Raw genomic sequence first — 20,169 nt, 5'->3', positions numbered from 1 at the left:
GCCTGTCTTCCCATCTGTTGTTGCCATTTGATGTGCCATTATGGTTTTTAAGTTTTCTACTTTTTTTAAATAATAGAAGTTTATTGGAAATCATCTTGGAAATTTTCAGATACAGGGCTAACAGTGCAGCTGTAACATTTTCGTTTAGAATTTGCCTTTTGTTGTCAAATAACACATGGTCCCTTCCCCAACCCCAGCTGGATTCAATTTTATTTAAAGTAATTGTTCTTTAGTTGTGTTGGAAGAAAAATTAATGAGTTTTTTTAATATAAATTATTCTTGACCTAAGTAAGAAAGTATCCTTTCTCTGACTCTGCATAGCAGTTTACATGGTTATAATTTTTATGGTTGAGAGTATTGAACATCACTTATAGCTTTGGTTTTATTTACCATCATGTTTAATTTCTTTTTTTTTTTAATTTAAAGATCACTTTATTGGGTGTTCTTACAGCTCTTATGAGAACCCATACATTAATTATATCAAGCATATTTGTACATATGTTGCCATCATTATTTTCTAAACATCTACTTTCTATTTGAGCCCTTGGTATCAGCTCCTCTTTTTCCCGCCATCCCACCCTCGTGACCCCTTGATAAATTATTATTATTGTTTTCATATCTTGTGCTGACTGCTGTCTCCCTTCCCCATGGTTTCTGTTGTTCATTCCCCTGGGTGTGTGTGGTCATGTGTCAATCATTGCAATCGGTTCCCCCTTCCTCCCTTCTTCTCTCCACCTTCCCCCATCCTCCTAGTATTGCTACTCCCATTCCTGTTCCTGGATTCCATGTGTCCTGAGTTCTTATCTTTTATCTGTGCCTGTGTATCTGCTCTTATCCAGCCCACAGTGAAAGGCGGGACTGGGGTCATGATAGTGGGGGGTGAGGAACCCTCAAGAAACCAGAGGAGCATTGTGTGTTTCATTGGTGCTATATTGCCCCCTGGTTGACTCATCTCTTCCTTGTCACCCTTCTGTGAGGAGATGTCCCATTGTCTACAGATGGGTTTGGAGTCTCTGCTACTACCCTCCTCATTCTCAACAATATGGGTTTTGTTTGTTTGTTTGTTTGGGGTCTTCTGATGCCTGTTACCTGATCCCGTCAACACTTCATGATCACACAGGCTGGTGTGCTTCTTCCATGTGGGCTTGTTGCTTCTCTGCTAGATGGCCACTTGTTTAACTTCAAGCTTTTAAGACCCCAGACCTCTATATCTTTTGATAGCCAGGCACCATTCGCTTTCTTCACCACATTTGCTTTTGCATCCATTTTGTCTTCAGTGATCATGCCAGGAGGGTGAGCATCACAGAATGCCAGGTGGTTAGAACAAAGTGTTCTTGCAATGAGGCAGGGCTTTAGCAGAGGCCCAAGTCTGTCCACCAACTCAGCGTATTGCGATATAAATATATGTGCATAGACCAATACCTCTATTTTTATGCATTACATATGTACACACCAATGTTTATACCTCTATCCACAGCTTTGCTCCCGAGATCTTTCCTGTTTCCTTTTACCTTCCTCCTGCCCCACCACCATGCTGAGCAAACAATGCCTTAGACAGGGGAACAACTAGGGAATTAAAATCAACAACGAGGATTACGTAGAGATGCTGGGGCTATTGGAGCAACAGAAGTCTAGCTGAGAGGAATCACTAAGAGGCAGAAGAAGGGCGAGGGTTTAAATTCTTAAGCTTGGAGTTTTCCCTCCAAGAACTCCCAAGTCTAAGCATTTAACCACTTCAGGAGAGAATGGTAACACGTCTGTCCTTGGTGCCTCATTGTTGGCTGTAACAAAGAGTAGACTGACTCAGGTAGACAGAGGAGTCCTGTACTAAGGCCTGCTTTAGTGTTTTCATAGGTTGAACCTATCTCATTTTATATTCCTAAAACGTGGCCCCTCTTTCTAAGGTGTAGTCTTTGTGTGGTCTCAAAGGAATATCCAAAGTCTTCACTGAGGTCACTTGGCTTTGACCTGGCTGGAGCTCCATCTGCTTTCCCACACTGCCCTTTGCAGTGTCAGCCCCCAGTAGTAGCTTCTTTCCCGGCTGTGTGCTACTGGGGACGATCAGGAGTCAGTGAGGATTTATTTGTAAGTGTGCTTTTGGTATTCCTTTTTTCAGGTGGTCTCACCTCGTCCTCCAGCCACTTTTACCTGGAACTCCAATCTCTGTTTCCTTTACCCACAAGATCATTGTTCCCTGTTTGGGCTTCAGTTCAGTGAGAATGGTCGGGGGATGGAAGGGGGGGACTTGGGCGAGTGGTATGGATGCCACCTCATGCTTCTCTTCACTCTAAACGGTGGCAGCCATGTGTTGACTGTAACCCAGTGCTTCCAAACAATGGCTTTATCCAGTTTTTAGGGATCTTTATGATTGGAGCGTAGGTTTGCTATTACATGGCCAGATACTGAAGTACCTCTACTTTCTTTTACGGACTGACAGACCATCTCCCCTTTAAGTTACCCCTATTGCTTTATTGTAGAGGAAAGCATGTTGATGTGATTGTCATCACACAGCCTGGTCTGTGCTTCAGAGGAACCAGTGGTGGGGAAACAGCGTATGTCTTCAATTGACGATAGAGAGTTTGAACTTCGCGTTCTTGGGGGGGGGGTTTGTGCCCCTAGGAGTCACCTGTTGCAGTTTGCTTTGGAGTCCCCGCCCACCTCTCCTGCTGCCGCTTCCTCAAAGAACCTTGCCATTAAAGCGTCCACTCCTGTGACCTCCAGACAGTCACTAAAGTTGGGAAGCAAGTTCATGGACAGTTTCTTGACCCGAGAAATCGGGGGTTCTACATCGGAGCTGTTGTTAAAAGAAAACAAAAGGCAATCCAGCCATCCCAAAGAGGCCACCACTTTTGCCAGGAACAAAGAGACACCTTCTGTGGAAAAGACACCTCCAGGACCCTCAGGTGTCAGTGTTCCGGAGACACCCTCTACATCCACTGCAAAGCAAGCCACCAAAGGTAGGACACCTTTTCCCGCGTGTACTTCTTCATGCAGGTCTTAGCACCCCACAGGATAAAAGAATAAATGGGCAGCAGCTTTCGGAAGGGAAGGAAAGGGGGAAGGACAGATCGGGTTGCGCCTCTTCCCAATTCTAGAGCTTGATGTTGTTTGTACGTCTGGGCATGTTTCTCTCTCATCGAATAGGGATTCTGGCTGGTGGCTAAGGGGTTGGAGTGATTTCAGTTTGCGGTTGGAGCACTGCATTCATTTTCCTGTGTCCGTGTGAGTCCTCCCTTCCCTCCTCCTGCTTCTCATTTCCAGTTTCCTCTTCTGGGGCCGCTGTCATTTTATTATGCCGTTGTTTACCTCCGAGGGCATTTGCATACAAAAGTCCTGAGTGGTCCGGCCAGACATTGAAAGCCTGGAGGGTTTGGGCCCCACCCAACTGCAGTTCTCGTCTCTCCCTGTCAGAAAGGTCAGCAGCTCGAACCCACCCCAGGCCCCTTGGGAGAAAGGTGAGACTGCTCCTATGAAGATGTCACGTCTCGGACATCTAATGGGGCAGTTCTGTCCTGTCCTGTCGGGTCACTGTGAGTCGAAATTGGCTGGATGGCCATGGAGGGTGAGGGAGGGGGACACAGCTACAGATTATGTATTTTCCATGACTGCTCTTCAATTGCAGGGGCAAAGTTAAGTGTTAGTTTTCAAATTGCCCATATGATAGTGCTCGTGTACATGTAACGTGTGCAACTCACAGGAAACTAGCACTTGAGGGGGTTGCATGGTGTGTAAAAAAATCAACATATGACATACATGTCATAAAAATATGAGTGTTGCCTCCGAGACCATGTGCCTTACAAAGGCTGTGGCCTAACCTATTACCTGGTTCTTTAGTGAAAGGAGCCCTCACGGTGCAAGGGTTAAGAGCTTGGCTGCTACAGAAAGGTCGGTGGTTCGAGCCACCCCACAGCCTCTGGGAGAGTGTGGTGGTGAATAACTGTTCTTGGATGATGCTACGTAATAACTGATTCGTTTTCCTCCTCTCCTCACGTCACTAATACGTGTTTCCTGGACTGCTTGGTGAGCATTTGTAGTGTTTGATGGATGTGCTTTGTTTCTGGGTCCTGTTGTACCAGTGACGTTTGAGTCCCAGAGCCCCTTGTCGGCAGAGATTGCCTCTTGGGTGTCTTCGGTGTGCCCACCCCCCACATGACAGTGCAGGGCTTCAGGCGTGTTCTAACTTCATTAGATTGACGTTAGCCTGTGTGAACACTCCAAGAGCTTACATTTTACACGGATATGGAAGTTCGGGCATGTGTCATCCTTGGCTAGTCTTGTATCGGTTGACAGTTCTTATGGTCGTGTTTTAGATTGATCGTGAAATCCCCTTTTCCAATGAAATCTTCCAATGAGCCCGAACGTATAAAACTGCCTCCATGAAAGTGGTTCTGGGGATTGTGCTGTCCCAGCTGCCTCTGCCTTGTAATTGTTGTTAGCAGCCTTTGACAGTGATCCTGTGGACTACGGGATTAGGCTGCTGTGACCCATAGACGCTGCATTGGCCGATTTTTGGAAGTAGCTTGTTGGGCCTGCCTTCCTGGTCTTTCCTAGTACCTCCCCGGAGCCCTCTCACTGTAGGGTGCTATGAGTCAAACCCGTTCCCCGCCTGTACTGGTGAGCCACTACTGCCTTGACCTCCCCCTTGGTCACTGCCGATTCTCCATGGCGGCCCCTTAGCCCCTACACACATTCCTACACCTCCATGAAACTATTTCACAATGTGCAGGGACTTCAAAAGTTGGTGGGGACGAGCTTCCCAAGCCCTTTCAGATCGCATGTTCTGATCTTAACATTGCATTTGAAATTACAAACGAGAGCTAAAACAATGAGCCCGAAGCCCAGGGCAGACTTGTGGGCAGCTGGCTTAATCCAGTACATGATTTAATGACAGCTGCTCCTGTCCTTCGCTCCAGCCGGACCCGTCTTCCTCACGCTGTCATTGACGTCTTTGCTGAACAGGGAGGCTCCTAAGCCTTGGGAAAACTTAAGATTAGTTTTATAGTCAGGTTGGTCACACCTTGGCAGAAAAAGAAATTTAGCCAAAGCATTCTCTAATGAATGAAATTCTAATTATTTTCTCAATTTAGGCCCGGGGCGCTTGTATAGTCCTGCCCAATGAGCATGTGGTCCTACTCCTGTGCCCACCATCTGCCTCTTTTTTTTTTTTTAATGATTTCTTCTGATTTTCTAGGTGCTTTTACGTTGAGATTCCCTTCTAGGTTTTTTTTTTTCTTTCTTTCTTTTTTAAAAGTTTATTATTAAGTGCTAGCAGTTACGGCGTATTTTATGTTAACCCTTTCTACAAATAATAAAGCCTTTCTCTCTCTTTTTAAAAATTACAGTGGATTGCCCTGTGTGTGGGGTTAATATTTCAGAAAATCACATAAATAAGCACTTAGATTGCTGCTTGTCACGTGAAGAGAAGAAAGAGAGCCTGAGAAGGTAAGCAAGCTGCGCACAAGCAGCCTGGGGTCTTGGGCTCTGAGAACCTCGGGGGATGTCAGCCCTGGTCTATCCTGGCGGCCAGCTGCCTTCCGCCCGCTCAGTCTTGTTGGCCAGCTCTTCTCTGCTGTCTCTTGTTCTCTTTCAGCTCCTACTTTGCCCTGGGTGTGGTTGACGTTCTTGAGTGCTTGAACTGCTAGTAAAAGTTGACTCAAGAAATTAGTCACAATTCATTTGACCATCGTTTTCTTCTCAGTGTTAGAATTGCCATCACGAAGGCCCGGAGTCAAAGAAAGCGAGGGTAGACTCTGCATGTGGAACCTAGAAGGCCCTTCTGTGGTTCTCAGGATGTCCAGGAGTTTAAACTATTCAGATCAAGCTTTTCCCAGAAATGCAGTCTTCAGTGTTGAATAAGCTGTTGCAGACACGTGCTATAAAAACTTCCATTAGGGTTTGTGTGGAATGTACTTTTTACTCCACCCTGGGCCCCACAGGTGATGCAACGAATGAGTTGAAATGAGGTGTCAGCTTGCTGTTATGTGCTCCCACTGCGATGTTATTCTGTCTTATCCATCATCAGGCCTGTCACTGCCATTGTCGTAGTGACCTTACCGGACAGGGTGGAACTAACTGCCTGCGTGAGTTCCCCAGGCTGTCGATGGTGTGGGAGCAGAAAGCCCTAACTGTCTCCTGCAGAGCTGGCTGGTAGATTCGAACTGCTAACTCTGGGGTTGGCAGCCCACTGAGTCATCCACCACACCACCAGGGCTCCTGTCACGCTCACACTGACTTATTCAACGAATGCACTGTGATGACCTGTAGGTTGCTCAGGATTGAAATTGTAGTCGAAGTTAGATGACAGAGCATGCCGTAATCAGTGGTAAATGAAGATAATCAAGAAGCAGAAGCTGTAAATTAGGTAAGTCTGGTGAGGAAGCAGGAACAGAAGGGACGGTAGTTTGGGGAAGGAGTAAACAGAAAGATGGAGGGAAGATTTGAGTTTTTAAAAGAATAGGCATTATCTAACCCTTCACCATCTCTAAGGAGAGAGCAGGTGATCATTGCAACAGGTCAGGCGCACGAGAGGCCGAGTCCAGAAAGGAGGTCAACTATGCAGAGAAGCTTCGTTGGACCAAAGGCTTGACCGGGAGAGAGCCTGGGTGACAGAACAGAGCGGTTTGGAATAGTGAGGAGGAAGAAATGCATGGTGCCCGAGAGGCGGAGATGACTGAATGACGGCCCTTGTTTGACCCGTTTGAAGGACTGGGAGAACATTTGCCAAAGACCGTATTAGTAAGGCAGGCCCATTTTTAAAAGCGTGTCTGTGTGATTAAAATGAAAAAGGTTCAAAATGATTTTCATGAGTTAAACAGAGTGAATGCCAGTTCTGAGGGACAAACTCATGCTGCTACAACTCACCTAAGCTAAAACATAAAGCCTGGAGAACTGACTATAATGATAGACACACCACCAGCCCCCAACACACACACTCCCGGGGAACGAACAACAGAAACGTGGGTGAAGGGAGCCAGCAGTTGGTGTAAGATGTGAAAATGATAATAATTTATAATTTATCAAGGGTCCACGAGGGTTGGGAGGGGAAGGGAGGGAGGGGAAAAAAGGGTGCTGACACCAAGGGAGGGCTCAAGCAGAAAAAAAATGTTCTGGAAATGATGACGGTACAAATGCATTTGATACAATTGATGTATGGATTGTTATAAGAGCTGCAAGAGCCCCCAATAAAATGATTTCTTAATAAAAAAGTTACTTTAGAATACAAAAAAGCCCATAAAGCCCAATTTATATTTGGAAACCTGGCAGATAAATCTATTGATGAAAATAAAAAATTCTACATCTCTTTTAGATTGTTAGTTAGTGGAGATTCTAAATTAATATAAAATCCCAAGGTTTATTTCTTAGAAGCCTTGATAGTCTGATGACCTAATTTTCTCTTTGAAAATATTGCCTCCTGAAGACCGAGTTGGGAGCATAGAAGTTTAGCATGTTCTCCTTGAAGAGTAAGGAATCAGCTCTGACAGTCGTGTTTGGATGCCGCCTCTTGTAGGTTCTCCCATCGTGTTTCATGTAACGTGTTTCATTCTGCCAACCCCCCCCCCCCACTACACACACACTCATCCATGTGTTTACACTTCAAGAACGCTTCGCAGATCCTGCACCTTGGGGCACTATGGTCCTACCAGTGGCTCTGTAGCCCAGCAAACACCCCCGTGCTTTATCTGGCTCTCAGGGAGAGCTTCCCTATCAGGCTAGTGCACCCAGAGTCCCAGGTAGGCTTTCATCGGAGATGAATGTTAGATTTTGTGTGACCCAGTGATTCCTAAATTTGTTTAGCCGTTCAACCTTTTGGCCCTTATATTAACACCCTGGAAAACTGGTGTTGGTGAAGATACACGTTTGGGAAGCTTCATGCACATCCTGGCACCTGGTCACGTGGACAAATCTTTGCCAGGTTTTCTGTGTCCTCCCCTCGTGCTGAGGCGCCTCTTTGAAGTGGATGGTGACATTCTAAGATTGGTGTCAAAGTTGATCCAAAATAGAAGTGCCCTGTTTCTTTTGATGCCTGCAGAGCCCCTGGGACACTTTCATCCATTTCCCTAAGTCATGGAAGAAAGATCCGTGTCATTTTGGCATTTAGGGAAATGTTGATCAGGTGTCATATGTAGAAATTCTTGGGACTTGGCGATCTCTGCCCCACCCCTCTTGTGTTTGTCCAACCTGTTCCTGAATGCTTCCACCATTGCTGTGCTGCACGACTTTCTTTGCTGTCGTTTTATCTGTCTCGTTGGATCCAGTGAGCTGCAATTGTACAGAGAGCAGCTGTCAGAGAAATGTGATCTGCTGAGGGGTTGTAGGCCTTTCCACAGCTACCATCATTGTCTCTGACTTACTTTTATCGATAGAACATAAAAGAAGTAACTTAGCCAGGGACAGACAAATGGGCCATTGGAGACCTTTTGCATCAGACTTATCCTTGAGGAACCTTGTTGCAAATACTGATTTTAGGTCTCTGCTTGATTCTGAAGAACACCGAAGTTTGGGAAGCACACAGCCTTGTATGAGTTATATAGAAGTTCTTTGTAAAATCCAGTTTGGGGGATAAACCTATTAGTTTCAGGTCCCTGCTGATTTTCAGTATCTTCGTTTTCATATGACTGCAACCATAGTGATCACCATGAACATGTAGTTATTAGACACCTAGCTGCCATAGAGTAGAGCTAGGTAATGTAGTGTCCTTGGAGAAGCACCCCGGAATCAGACTAGGGTAAGGTGACCAGATTTTAACATTGATCACGCGGGATACCATTGATAAAACTCATATCCTGGCGAAATAGCCACATGGCAGCCGAAAACCGTATACCCTAGCTTGTCGTGCATTCTTTCCAAAAATCGGGACTTTTTAAAAGTGCCACGGGACGCAGGACAAATTGTTAAAAATCAGACGTCTGGTCACCTTAGACCAGGGAGCTTGTGTTCATCAGAATGGTCTCAGGTCATTGGTACTCTCAGGGACTGGACTTTGAATTCTGCCCCGTTTTACGAAGCAGGGTGGCAATGAGTCAGAATCACGCTGATGGCAGTCTTAAAAAGCAATATTTATTTCTTCCTTTAGAAAGAATAAGAGTAAGTATATTAAGATGGCTTTATTTTAAATGGTGGCCAATGGCTTATCACAATTTTGTAACTGGACTGAATGACCAGGTGGTAGATTTTGCTAATATGCTTTGTGTAATGCCTTATATATTTAGAGCACAAATGATCAAAGCTGCTCAAATCTCTGTTTTTTGTTGTGTTCATTTGTGTCCTTTGAAGATGACGCAACAAGAATTCTATCCACCCACCAACTTCCTAACTTCTTGTGTCAGTGGTGATCACGGCCACCCTCCCCACAGCTGTCCTCTCTCGATCTCATCTCTGGCCTTTGCAAAGGGAGGGCCTAGGACTGAAGTGAGCAGTTTTGTCTCTCGATCAGAATTGTTTTCTGAAGAAGCGATATATGAAATTATATCCTGAAATCTAAAGTTGAACCCACAATAGCACGTACTCTGTTCACCTGAGGTAACTGTTTTACAGGGAGTTTGCATGGAAACCGCTGGTAAGTTGAAGGAAAAGCACGCTTTGAAGAGGTGGAGAGTGGAATAGGTCCACCTAAGAGTGATGCTCGGGGAAGTTCTCCCAGCACCTGATCCACAAGCCTTCTTGAGCTCCAGCCTTTATTTCTAGGCATGGCCACCTTCTGACAGTAAGTCTCTCACGGCCTCCCCAGACACACTCTGACTACGGCCCAGGAGCTTCCGAGGCAGCCTGGTGATCACTGCTGCCTTTCTGCCCAAACTTGCTCCTCCTCCTGTCGCTCCTTGTCTTCGTAATGGCTTTATTATTGTCCCACTTGCGCAGCTGTTGAGTCAGAAGGTAAATTACTGTTTTACCTGAAAAGCGTTTGATCGTTCTCAATAATCCTGAGTTAGCCCTTTTTTCCCTTCTCCCTTTTCAGTTCTGTTCAAAAAAGAAAGCCGCTGCCCAAAATTGTGTACAACTTACTCTCTGATCGTGATTTAAAGAAAAAGCTAAAACTACACGGATTATCGACGCAAGGAAATAAGCACCAGCTCATGAAAAGGCACCAAGAATTTGTGCACATGTACAATGCCCAGTGTGACTCTCTGCACCCTAAACCAGGTAAAGCGATGAAGCTAGACGTTACGCTTGTCCTTGGAGTGGAGATTGTTTTGTGTGTGTGGTTCAGAGATTACACACCATAGGCTGGTAGGAAAAACATGTAATAAATACATTTTTGATAACAGACGATACATGTAAATGCATTTGCTCAAAAGGTGCTGAGACTACACTGTGACAAGCAATCTTTTCTCAGAGTGTGCCTCCCAGTCTCCAAATCCTCTTTTCCGAGGCAAGCACAGTTGCTGGTCTCCTGCAGCTGCAGTGTGGTGGTTCCTAGGGACCCAGAGCCCAAGTCTCAAGCCCTGTGTTTCTCCTTCACGGCCAGGCCCTTTGGACAGATTACTTAATCTCTCCGTCCTGTAAAATAAGAGCTGTGCTCCTACCTACTTGATAGTGTTTTTGAGAAGACTCGCTGATAAAATGCATGGAAAATGTGTGGCGCAGAACCTAGTAAGCCGTATTCAATAAACGTTACAATTATGATTATTAGACATCAAGAGGAGTTTTTACAGCACTGTTCATAGTGTCTGGTCGTCCTTTTTTCCTCACTTTCAACACAGATCTTTGGAGCTCCTTTCTGTACATACAGAATTGTCTAATTTCTTTAAAAGTGTCGCGTACTGTGCACACAGAAAAGCATGCAAGCGCTAAGTGCCCGGGTGAATTTTACAAACTGAAAGTACCTTTGCAGTCACTCCTCACATCAAGAAGCGAACCCTGCCAGCATCTCAGGGGCCTCTGCCCCCTCCACTCCCAGCGATCACCTTTGTCGCTCTCGTGACTTTAACTCCGTATGCTAATTTTGCCTGGTTTTAACTAATCTTTATATCTATGGAACAGTGTATTCTTCTGCGTCTGCTGTTATTTGTGCACCATTGTGTTTACAAGATTCATCTATCTTTGTGGAAAGTTGTGGTTTTTCAGTTTTGTTGCTACAAAGTGTTCCTCTGTATAAATATGAGAGTACATAAAAGAGTGTCGCTCCCTGGGCACCCGTTCAGACGTGCCCTGATTTTTCCCCAACAATAAGTAGTGAAGCATGTCCCTGCAGTCGGCATGGCTGCCGACAACTGACCTCAGAAACACACTTGTCGTGGCCCTGAGAAAACAAGAGGTGCAGTCAAACCATGGGGACTTCTAAGGGCTCTGCCATTCAGGGCGGAGAGGTCAGAAGGTATGGTGACTGTTTCCGGGGGCTCCCAAGCGGTCATCTTGATAGATGTTCTCACCGGGACAATTACGGGGGCTTCCTGGGAAGGTGTTGTAAGACATGGAATTCTGCTTTGTCAGAAAAAGAGCCGGAACGATGCTCCAGGGAGTGTGTTCCCGTCAGGAGAGTCCACTGGGCGTTCTTCAAGGCAACGCGACCTGTCCTCTGAGAATCTCACTGGGGAAGCTCCTCCCTGCTGCAGCCTGGCTCTTCCTCCTTTTGACGTCCTTCTGGTCCCCAAGCTCAAGAGAACATTTCCAAGGGGGACACTGCTGCCCCAACTGCCGTTCTGATGTCCATTCGATATTTGATGAGCATTCGTATCATTTCCACTCCTGGGAGATTGAAACCAATAATCTTTTCCTAGTATTTTGGGTACACATTGCTGTGGGACGAGCAGCTGGTTAATTGGCGAGCTGGTTAATCTCACCTCTGCTGGTTTTGTAGACTACCTAACCTTTTGTTGTCGCTAGCGTGGAAGTGGCACTGTTTCCTGCTTTCCACACCCTAAATGAAACCAGCAGTCTCTCTGGGCAAAATTGAACCCCTAAATTTGTACCTAATCCTTACAGAGGCTAGAAGAGAACTTGCCAGATGGTCTCCCTCTTGATTTGTGCTTGCGATGGTGGGTTGGGTGGAAGGCAAATGACCCCCTTTGCTGACTTGTTATCAGTGAGTTTGGAGAGGGGAGACATGATCGCTGTTGGTGCTCACAGAGAGATATTCTGTTGACAATTCTTCTACCAGTTTCACAGTAGTACAGAAGCCAAATGTGTCTCAGTACTTGGAAAATAGAAACTTGATGTTGAGGTAATTGTGCTCATTCTTAAATCATCATTTCAGTGCTGTGGGTGCCTTTCTTTAAGTCACTTTCTGGGGACTCTCTCAAGCGTAGGGAGAGGAATGCACTTGTTCATCCAGTGGGACAGTTATCGCCCCTGGCCCAATCTCTCTTCCTCAGCCCCGTGCTTCTGGATTATTTCAAAACAGATCTCAGGCATTATGTCTTTTTATGTTTAAGTAGTTTAGTGTATGTGGTATTCTAGACTTTCATTCTATACCATACATACATACATACATACATACATACATAGGAAGGTTTTTAATTTGGGATTTCATTTTACTGTTTCAGGACCCCCCTCCCTCCCTTTTTTAAGTTGTGATTTGGGTGAAGGTTGGGAGCACAAAGTGATTCTGTATTTAAACATTGATCCACGTTTGATGACATTGATGGCAGTTCCCACAAGGCTACCGCCCTCTTCCTCCTTCTGCCCCGCCTTCCCTTCTTTCCCACCCCTTGGGCACATGCTCCCTTTTGGATTTCACAGGTTGATTGTGCTAAGGAGAGCCCATCTCCCTGGTTCTACTATTCACCTTATGAGCCTCTCTACTCTTTAGCTGAAAGTTGAGCATCAGAAGTAAGTTCAGATCCAGGCCTGAAGGATGTTTAAAGACCATTATGTTAGTCTGAGTAAACTAGAGAAACAAATTCATAGACACTCATATGTATAAGAAAGAGCTTTATATAACAGAGTAATTGTATATTAAGAAAACATCTCAGCCTAGTCCAGATCAAGTCCATACGTCCGATATTAGCCCATATGTCCGATACCAATCTATAAAGTCCTCTTCAGACTCATGAAACACACACACTGACACCGATTGCAGGAAGATCACAGGCCAGTGAGTGGAAAGTCTTGTGGGTCCAGTGGCAATGGTAGCATCTCAGCACTGGCAGACGTCTCCATGTGGCTCCTCCAGCTCCAGGGCTCTAGTGTAGCTCCGTGTGTCTTGTCAGCAAGCATGTCTCACAGGGAATGAGCATGTATCCCACCTCCAGCGAGCTATTTATCTCCTTAGCACTTCCAAATGAGGTCATCAAGCTGTGTGTGACCTGATTGACAGGTTAAACTCCATCCCTTCACTCTTAAGTTGCAAATTGACAACAGATTATGTAACGACCACAACCATACTGTGAGAGGATCCACCAGTCCCATTAGACCAGGAAGCTGGTCATTTTTTATAATATTGAGGCTTGTTCCACCTTCTTCTCCCATCCAATCCAAGCTCCTAACGTGCTCCCTGCGGAGAGGTCGGCAGTGGTCAAGTTCTTGTGGTGTCCAGGTCATGGGGGTGATATTCACAGGGGCGATTACATTCATTGCTTCCTCAAGTCTTTGATTTGATTTTCTTCCCTCTGTGTTCCAATGGTTGCCTGGAGATGGCCACTTAACAGTCTTTTTGGACCCTAGAGTCACCCACCCAAGTAAGGTGTAGAATATTGTCTTTGAGGATTACATAATGCCAATTGACCTTTCCCCACACCCATGGGCATTTAAATCCATTCCAACCCATCGCAACCCTCTAGAGCAGCAGTTCTCAACCTGTGGGTCGTGCCCCCTTTGGGTGTCGAATGGCCCTTTCACAGGGGTTGCCCAATTCATAACAGTAGCAAAATGACAGTTATGAGGTAGCAACAAAAATAATTTGATGGTTGGGGGGGGGGGGCCACCAGAACATGTGGGACTATATTAAAGGGTTGTGGCATTAGGAAGGTTGAGAACCACTGCTCTCGAGGGTTTCCATGGCTGGAGATCTTCATTGGAGCAGACAACCTCCTCTTTCTCCTGCAGAGTGGCTGGTGGGTTCAAACTGTTGTCCTTGCCGTTAGCAGTCAACATTTACCTGAGAGTGCCACCAGAGCTACCTGTGGCCCTGATCAGGCCCCCAGACTCAGCAACTCATTCCTTCAAGGTGGCTGTCTTAGACTGGGTTGTATAGGGGCACTCGCATATGTATAAGAAAGAGCTTTATGCCAAGAAGTCATCGGATATCGGGAAGGCAGCCCAGCTCAAGTCCATGGGTCTGCTGCTAGCTGGAACCCTGGTCAGACTCGCACAGCTACAGGCCGATGACGCTGAGAAGTGAGATGCGTGAAGGTCCCAGGCTGGTGGGCGCAGGGCTGGGTGGATCCAAAGTTGGTGGAAACGTGGCAGGGCCCAAGAGCACTCAGGGTCAGGCTGCCCACATGACAGTGCCCCTGGAGGCAGGCACAGAGCCCCAACAAGCAGGAAAGCAAAGGGGCAGAGAGACAGAGCGAGGCCCTCAGAGTCTCTCTTTAAAAAGGTCACCACCCCCTAGGAGGTACCACCAAGCTGTATGGGATCGACAGATTGGACTCCACCCCTACCCAAGTGCCATTGACATAAAATCTCACTGCTGCCATGGCTAAGAAGGTTTCATAGTTTCCTCCCATCTGCTGCTGTACTGCAGGTGTAGTGGTTTACACTTTGGGCTGATCCGTGGCAGAAGATGGAGTTTCCTACTTCGGTAAAGAGTTACAGGGGCAGTTCTACCCTCTCCTGTCGCTTGTCTCTGAGTTGGACTGATTTGATGGCGGTGAGTGATGCTGTACTACACTCATGGGTATATGCACAGCACAAATGAAGGCATTTTTGAGGGCATTGAGAAGTTCATCGAAAAATAGAATGAAAAGATAACCGAATCTTCCCAGAGACTTTTGGAAGCCCCATCATATAGAAAAGCGTCCTCTGTCCCGCGTGCATGTATTTGCGTGGGGGGCCCAGTCACCATCCCGCCCGTGTTTAGCTTAAATGTCTCCGCGTGAAGATCCTTGTTTGGGCTCTGGTGTGGCCGTGGATGTGGCCACACGTGCCTCCTTTTGGCCGAGTCGAGCTCTCCCTGGGTCGGGGGTGGCCTGGCCCTTGACCAGCTCGACCCTCTGGTGAGGGATTTAATTTTTCATTCCTTCCCAGCCCTGACAACCCTCCACAGAATGTGTCTGTGCCGAAATGTTCTCTTCACTTTTACCGAGTTTTAGTTTTTATAATGCCAACCGTGGAGGCAGAGAGATGGCATTTTTAGCGTGTGCCGTTTGCATGTAGAGCCGTGTATGCATGATGAGGGGTACATTACAGATCTTCCTGAGGGGTCTGCTTAGTACTCTGCTTGCAGACAAGGGTTGGTGTTGTGCGCACGGTGTACTGCATTTCGTACCTGGGGATTGAATACACCTAGACCTCCTCCAGGAGATGGACTCACGAATGAATTGATTTTCATTAATGATTTTCATTAGCATCCTGTTGGGACTGCGGTTTATACCTGTGTGCGCAAAGGAGACACAAAATGCTTTGAATTTGTTCTTTTGATTATATGTAAACTGTGGTGTGTTTACAAGGGTTCGGTGTTTTGGCTTTATGTCCTTATGCGTAAGTCTTTGTCTTGAAATAGTTGTCGATTTATAGAAACCACGCAGAGCTCTCCCTTGCCGGTCACTGTCCTGTGTTAACGTAGACAGCCTTTGTACCATGAGCAAAATAATGAATATATCTTTCTTTTTTTTTTTAAACAGCTGCTGAAATAGTTAAAGAAATTGAGAACGTGGAGAAGACTAGGATGCGTCTTGAAGCTAGTAAACTCAACGAAAACGTATGTTGATGGGATCTGTTTCATTGTCTTGGCAGAAAGGGAGGGAAAAATAAAGCTTCGTGTTCTAGTATGAAAGCAAACCATTATGAGAGCTGTTTGGTGGGCAATACGCTGGAAGACGTTTTGATGTAGTACATTGCGACATACTTGTAGCCCCTTCTGACTTAAAGCTCAGTCTGTGTTTGCCAGTGTTCTAGTACAGATGTGGATGTAAGTAGAGTTCTATGAAGAAAGCCTTCGCCTGTGCAACAGGGAGCTTCGATACCAACTCGTTCTTTCTCCCCTGTAGGCATCTGAAAGCACAATGAGGGTCGAAATATATGCTCACTCTAAAATCCCATTTTAGCTCTGGCATTTCTGTAATTCCAAGAGTCTCCCTCGGGAGGAGTTCGGTAGGAGGACTGGGGAGAATATGTGAGGACCGAGTAGTCTGTTCAGTGTACTGAGACAATCAGAGATCTGGAACTCTTCCCTATGGCCTTCCTCCAGCTTGATCATCCGAAACTTGAGCAAGAGTCCCGAGGAAGAGCACGGTCGCTCAATTCCTCACCGTGACACTGTTGACCCAGTGGCTGCAGCAACGGGCTCATGCCATAGGAATTGTGAGGGAGGTGCAGGGCGGGGTGGGGTTTGTTCTGTTGTACACCGGGCTGCTGTGAGCCAGACACTAGGGGAAGTGTTTTTGGCTTGCCTGAATAGGTTGGGTTGTTTTCCCACCTAGACCAGCGGGGGCTCGAAAGACCCTTTCACAGGGGTCGCCTGATTCATAACAATAGCAAAATGACAGTGACGAAGTAGCAACAAAAATAATGTCATGGTTTGAGGGGTCACCACAACCGAGGAACTGCATTAAAGGGTTGCAGCATGAGGAAGGTTGAGAACCACCACCCTAGACCATCACTAAAATTCATAAGGAAAGCCAGGGACCGTGGGGAAGTAAGTTTATAACCAGATAAAACCCACTGCCATTCAGTCGATGCTGGCTCGTAGCGACTGTGTAGAACAGTTTTGAACTGTTCCTTTGAGTTTCTGAGCCTATAACTTGCGGTGGTTTTGAACCGGTGACCTTTTGGATTCAGGCCAGTGGGCAACCACTACACCACCAGGGCTCCTTCTAACCAGTGGGGGAAAAGTGGGGAGGGGAGGGTGTCTCTTTGTCTTCATTACCTGTGCCGTCTGCAAGATGAGATTTGTAATAAATCATGTGAGTGGACTTCGAATCTTCTAAGATAAAGATGAAAAAATAAAATACGGATGCACTAACCTATAACCCACTATCATCAAATTGGTTCTGACTCACAGTGATCTTATCTAAGGTTTCTGAGGCTGTAAGTCTTTATGGAAGCATGTAGCCTGTCTTTCTCCTGCAGAGTGGCTAGTGGGTTTGAACTGCTGACCTTGTAGTTAGCATTTGGATGCTTAGCAGGCAGTGCAACCAGAGCTCTGTACACTTGTATTAGTATTGCATTTTCCGCTATGTATTTATTTTCTAATATGAACTTGGAGAAGTTAGCTAGGAAATGAAAGATAGCAGACAAAAAGGAATTGTCTTATTAAGAGAATTACACTAGATATAGTTTTACTAGAGAAAATTAAGAGAAATGCACTAGAAATAGTTTTACTAGAGCTATGTAAAACAAGAGATTACTTATTCTTTGTTAAATATCACATTTTAGACCTGAATGTTGGTAGTACTCGTGTGTTTTGTCTTTTTTTTTGTCTTTCATGTTTTTGTATTAAGACTGTTCTGTATGATTTTAGGTCATGGTTTTTACAAAGGATCAAACCGAAAAGGAAATAGATGAAATCCATCGCACGTATCGTAAGTTGTGAAGTGTGTTCTTTATTTACAGCAAGAATTGTGGGCCACTAGGTTTTTCATTTCCAATCATTTTTGGAAGTTAAGTTTTATCGTAATACTGGGGGCAGACTTTTCTTGTTCCCATTACTTTCTGTAACTCCGTGTACCTGCTTTGTGATTTCTGACTAACAGGCTACTGACAGGACACTGTGCAAACATTGAGCTGCTGCTCTCGGGGCAGCTCTGTGAGAACAGAGGTGTTTGCCTGGAGACCCGCTCTGCATGCTGTCCTCACACCTCCCTGAGGAGGCTTCTGGAAGGACGGCAGCACTTTTGGAACGTGCCCATTCATGTCAGAAAGCGCTCTTTCATTGTATCCATTGTTACCAACGCCCCTTTCTTAAACAGTCTTGTATATACTTCAAAAAGTTCATGGAAAAACTCCATTATCTTTGGCTTCTATTTTTCCCTGCACTTTGTCCCCTCATCTAAATCCTGCCTGGGCCTAACATGTGCCTGTTTTCTTAACTGATTAGTGGTTACTCCTTATTTGCTTGGTTGGTTTTCCACTTACATTTCAGTGCCTGACAAACAGATAGTTAATAAATGTCTGCTGAGTATCTCCAGCCCGGTCCGTTTCTAAGAGACTTGTGGTTCCTGTTTCCAGTCCGTGGGTGTAGAAGGGGCAGGTTTCGAAGGGGTCTGGCCGAGGAGCAGGGAGCAGCGAGCCCAGCGGCACTCCATGAGGGTGTGCTGGCCGTGCTTTGCCGGAGCAGGAAGGGGCCCCGGTGTGCGGGACGGCGGACTGCACAGCAAAAGCCGATGTTGTTGTCTTGTTAGGAAGACGAGCACCGTGTGAGCTTCTGTGAGCAACCTTTGAAAAGCAAAGCGGTTTTCCCTCAGAGTGGAGATAGAGGAGAGCATGACCTCTGAAGTTTTCCAAATAAAACCTATAAAAATAAGGACTCCACAAAATTTGCACACGAAGATGTAATTTGAATCACCAAACGGCTGTCTATCATGCCTAACAATTAGGTCACTAAGAAAATGTGGGTTAGACTCACACAAGAAAGTACGCAAATATCTATTGCTTACCATTTACAAATCTCTAAAAAGTTTATCTTTAATAACTGGGTCCTGTTAAATGAATTAGCTCAGACCTAAAACAAGCCTTGGAGAATGCTTTCTTACTCATTTATTTTTGTAAACCTTGTTGTAGCTTCATGAAGGTCGAATGCTCAGCCGTCTGTGTAGCTGTACCTTCTGATGTAGCCTCAGCTTGGAAATAGCTGTCTCCTCTTCTTTTAAGTATATTTTATCTAACAATTGATGTGCAAATCATTTGTTTTCCAAGCACGCGGCTCTATAAGGTTGATGATGGAAACCAGAACCCACTTGCCCAGTCCCCCAGCAACCTGCCTCTACTGGCTTGCCTGCCCGGGAGGTGCCACTCCTGCCTTTTGTTTCCTTTGCTGTTTACCGTCGTGGTTATGAAAAGAAGGTTGTTCTCTTTGTAACACATCTTCAAGATTTTCAGATGTGCATTCTCAGCACTCACTTTCTAGTAGGCTAACTGAAGTTGCAGCTTTCTACAATGTACCCTGACCCCACCGCCTATGCCACCCCCTACCCTCTAAATATTGCTGTACCATACATTTCAGTCAGGCCAACATTTAGCTGCATGGCTCACAATATACATTCAAAAGCAAACACACCCAACACCCAAACCCTCTGCTATTGAGCTGATTCCTACTCCCAGCTGCTGCGTCAGATAGAGCAGACTTGGCCCATATTGTTTCTGGCAGTGTAAGTCTACTGGGACGCATCTTGTCTGCATTTTCTCCTGCAAAGTGGCTGTGGGTTCGTACTGCCCACCTTGCAGTGAGCAGCCTAGCTCTTCAGCCGCTGTCCTCCCCAGCACCAGTCTGCTTCTCCTAGAGTGAATCATTCTCTTTCGCTTCCTTGCTTTACTGCATAGCTAGCACCAATTTACTTCCAAGCTCCCACGGAAAGTGTGAATCACCCTTTAAACATCTAAACACTTCATTGTTTTCTTAGAGCATCTTGCCCACAACCACTCCTAGCCTCTGCTGTTCTGCTTCAATGGCCTGGGCTGCTCCTTGGGCCTCAACTCTAGTTGGCATCCTGGGATTTCGTCTTCCTCAGACGCCGCTCTCTTCCCGCCTGTGCCCCCTAATTTCACCAAGGGTCCAAACCTCCCCGTTGTCTTTCCTTATTTGAGTAGAATAAATGCCCCCCCCCCCCCTCCGCCACCGCCTTAGAGGAAACTCTTAGAGGAAAGATGAATGATGAAATAATTTTCGGGATCATATAGGACTTTCACAGTTGATGGTGATCACGGTCTCGGTATGCAATTCCAGCTCGGGCAGACTTGTCCCTCGAGACTCGGCTGTGTTCTTCTCCTGTCCTCTGGCTACAGGCATGCTCACTGCCGTCGAGCTAACTCCATCCCGTAGCCACTCTGTGGGCTTCGGACACTGAAACTCCTTATAGGAGTAGAAAGCCCGATCTTTCTCCTGAGGAGCAACTGGTGGTTTTGAACTGCTGA

General features: G+C 46.0%; 1 protein-coding gene across 2 annotated transcripts in view; it reads left to right on the top strand.

Annotated features, from left to right (window-relative positions):
* The window catches only part of RAD18 (RAD18 E3 ubiquitin protein ligase), a 92,192-nt gene that overhangs the window by 26,557 nt on the left and 45,466 nt on the right, over positions 1–20,169 (top strand). For both annotated transcript variants that reach the window (XM_004702264.2, XM_045289977.1), the window contains 5 exons: positions 2,620–2,957; positions 5,343–5,442; positions 9,956–10,140; positions 15,723–15,799; positions 17,561–17,621. In XM_004702264.2, the coding sequence (XP_004702321.2) occupies positions 2,620–2,957; positions 5,343–5,442; positions 9,956–10,140; positions 15,723–15,799; positions 17,561–17,621 (761 nt within the window). The remainder of the gene's footprint in view (positions 1–2,619; positions 2,958–5,342; positions 5,443–9,955; positions 10,141–15,722; positions 15,800–17,560; positions 17,622–20,169) is intronic.

This window comes from Echinops telfairi, unplaced genomic scaffold (genome assembly GCF_000313985.2).
Source record: "Echinops telfairi isolate 266 unplaced genomic scaffold, ASM31398v2 ScPeMD7_31;HRSCAF=116, whole genome shotgun sequence".
Classification (NCBI taxonomy): domain Eukaryota; kingdom Metazoa; phylum Chordata; class Mammalia; order Afrosoricida; family Tenrecidae; genus Echinops; species Echinops telfairi.
The sequence above is the reverse complement of the archived record's forward strand: the minus strand, read 5'-3'. Positions and strand labels throughout refer to the sequence as shown.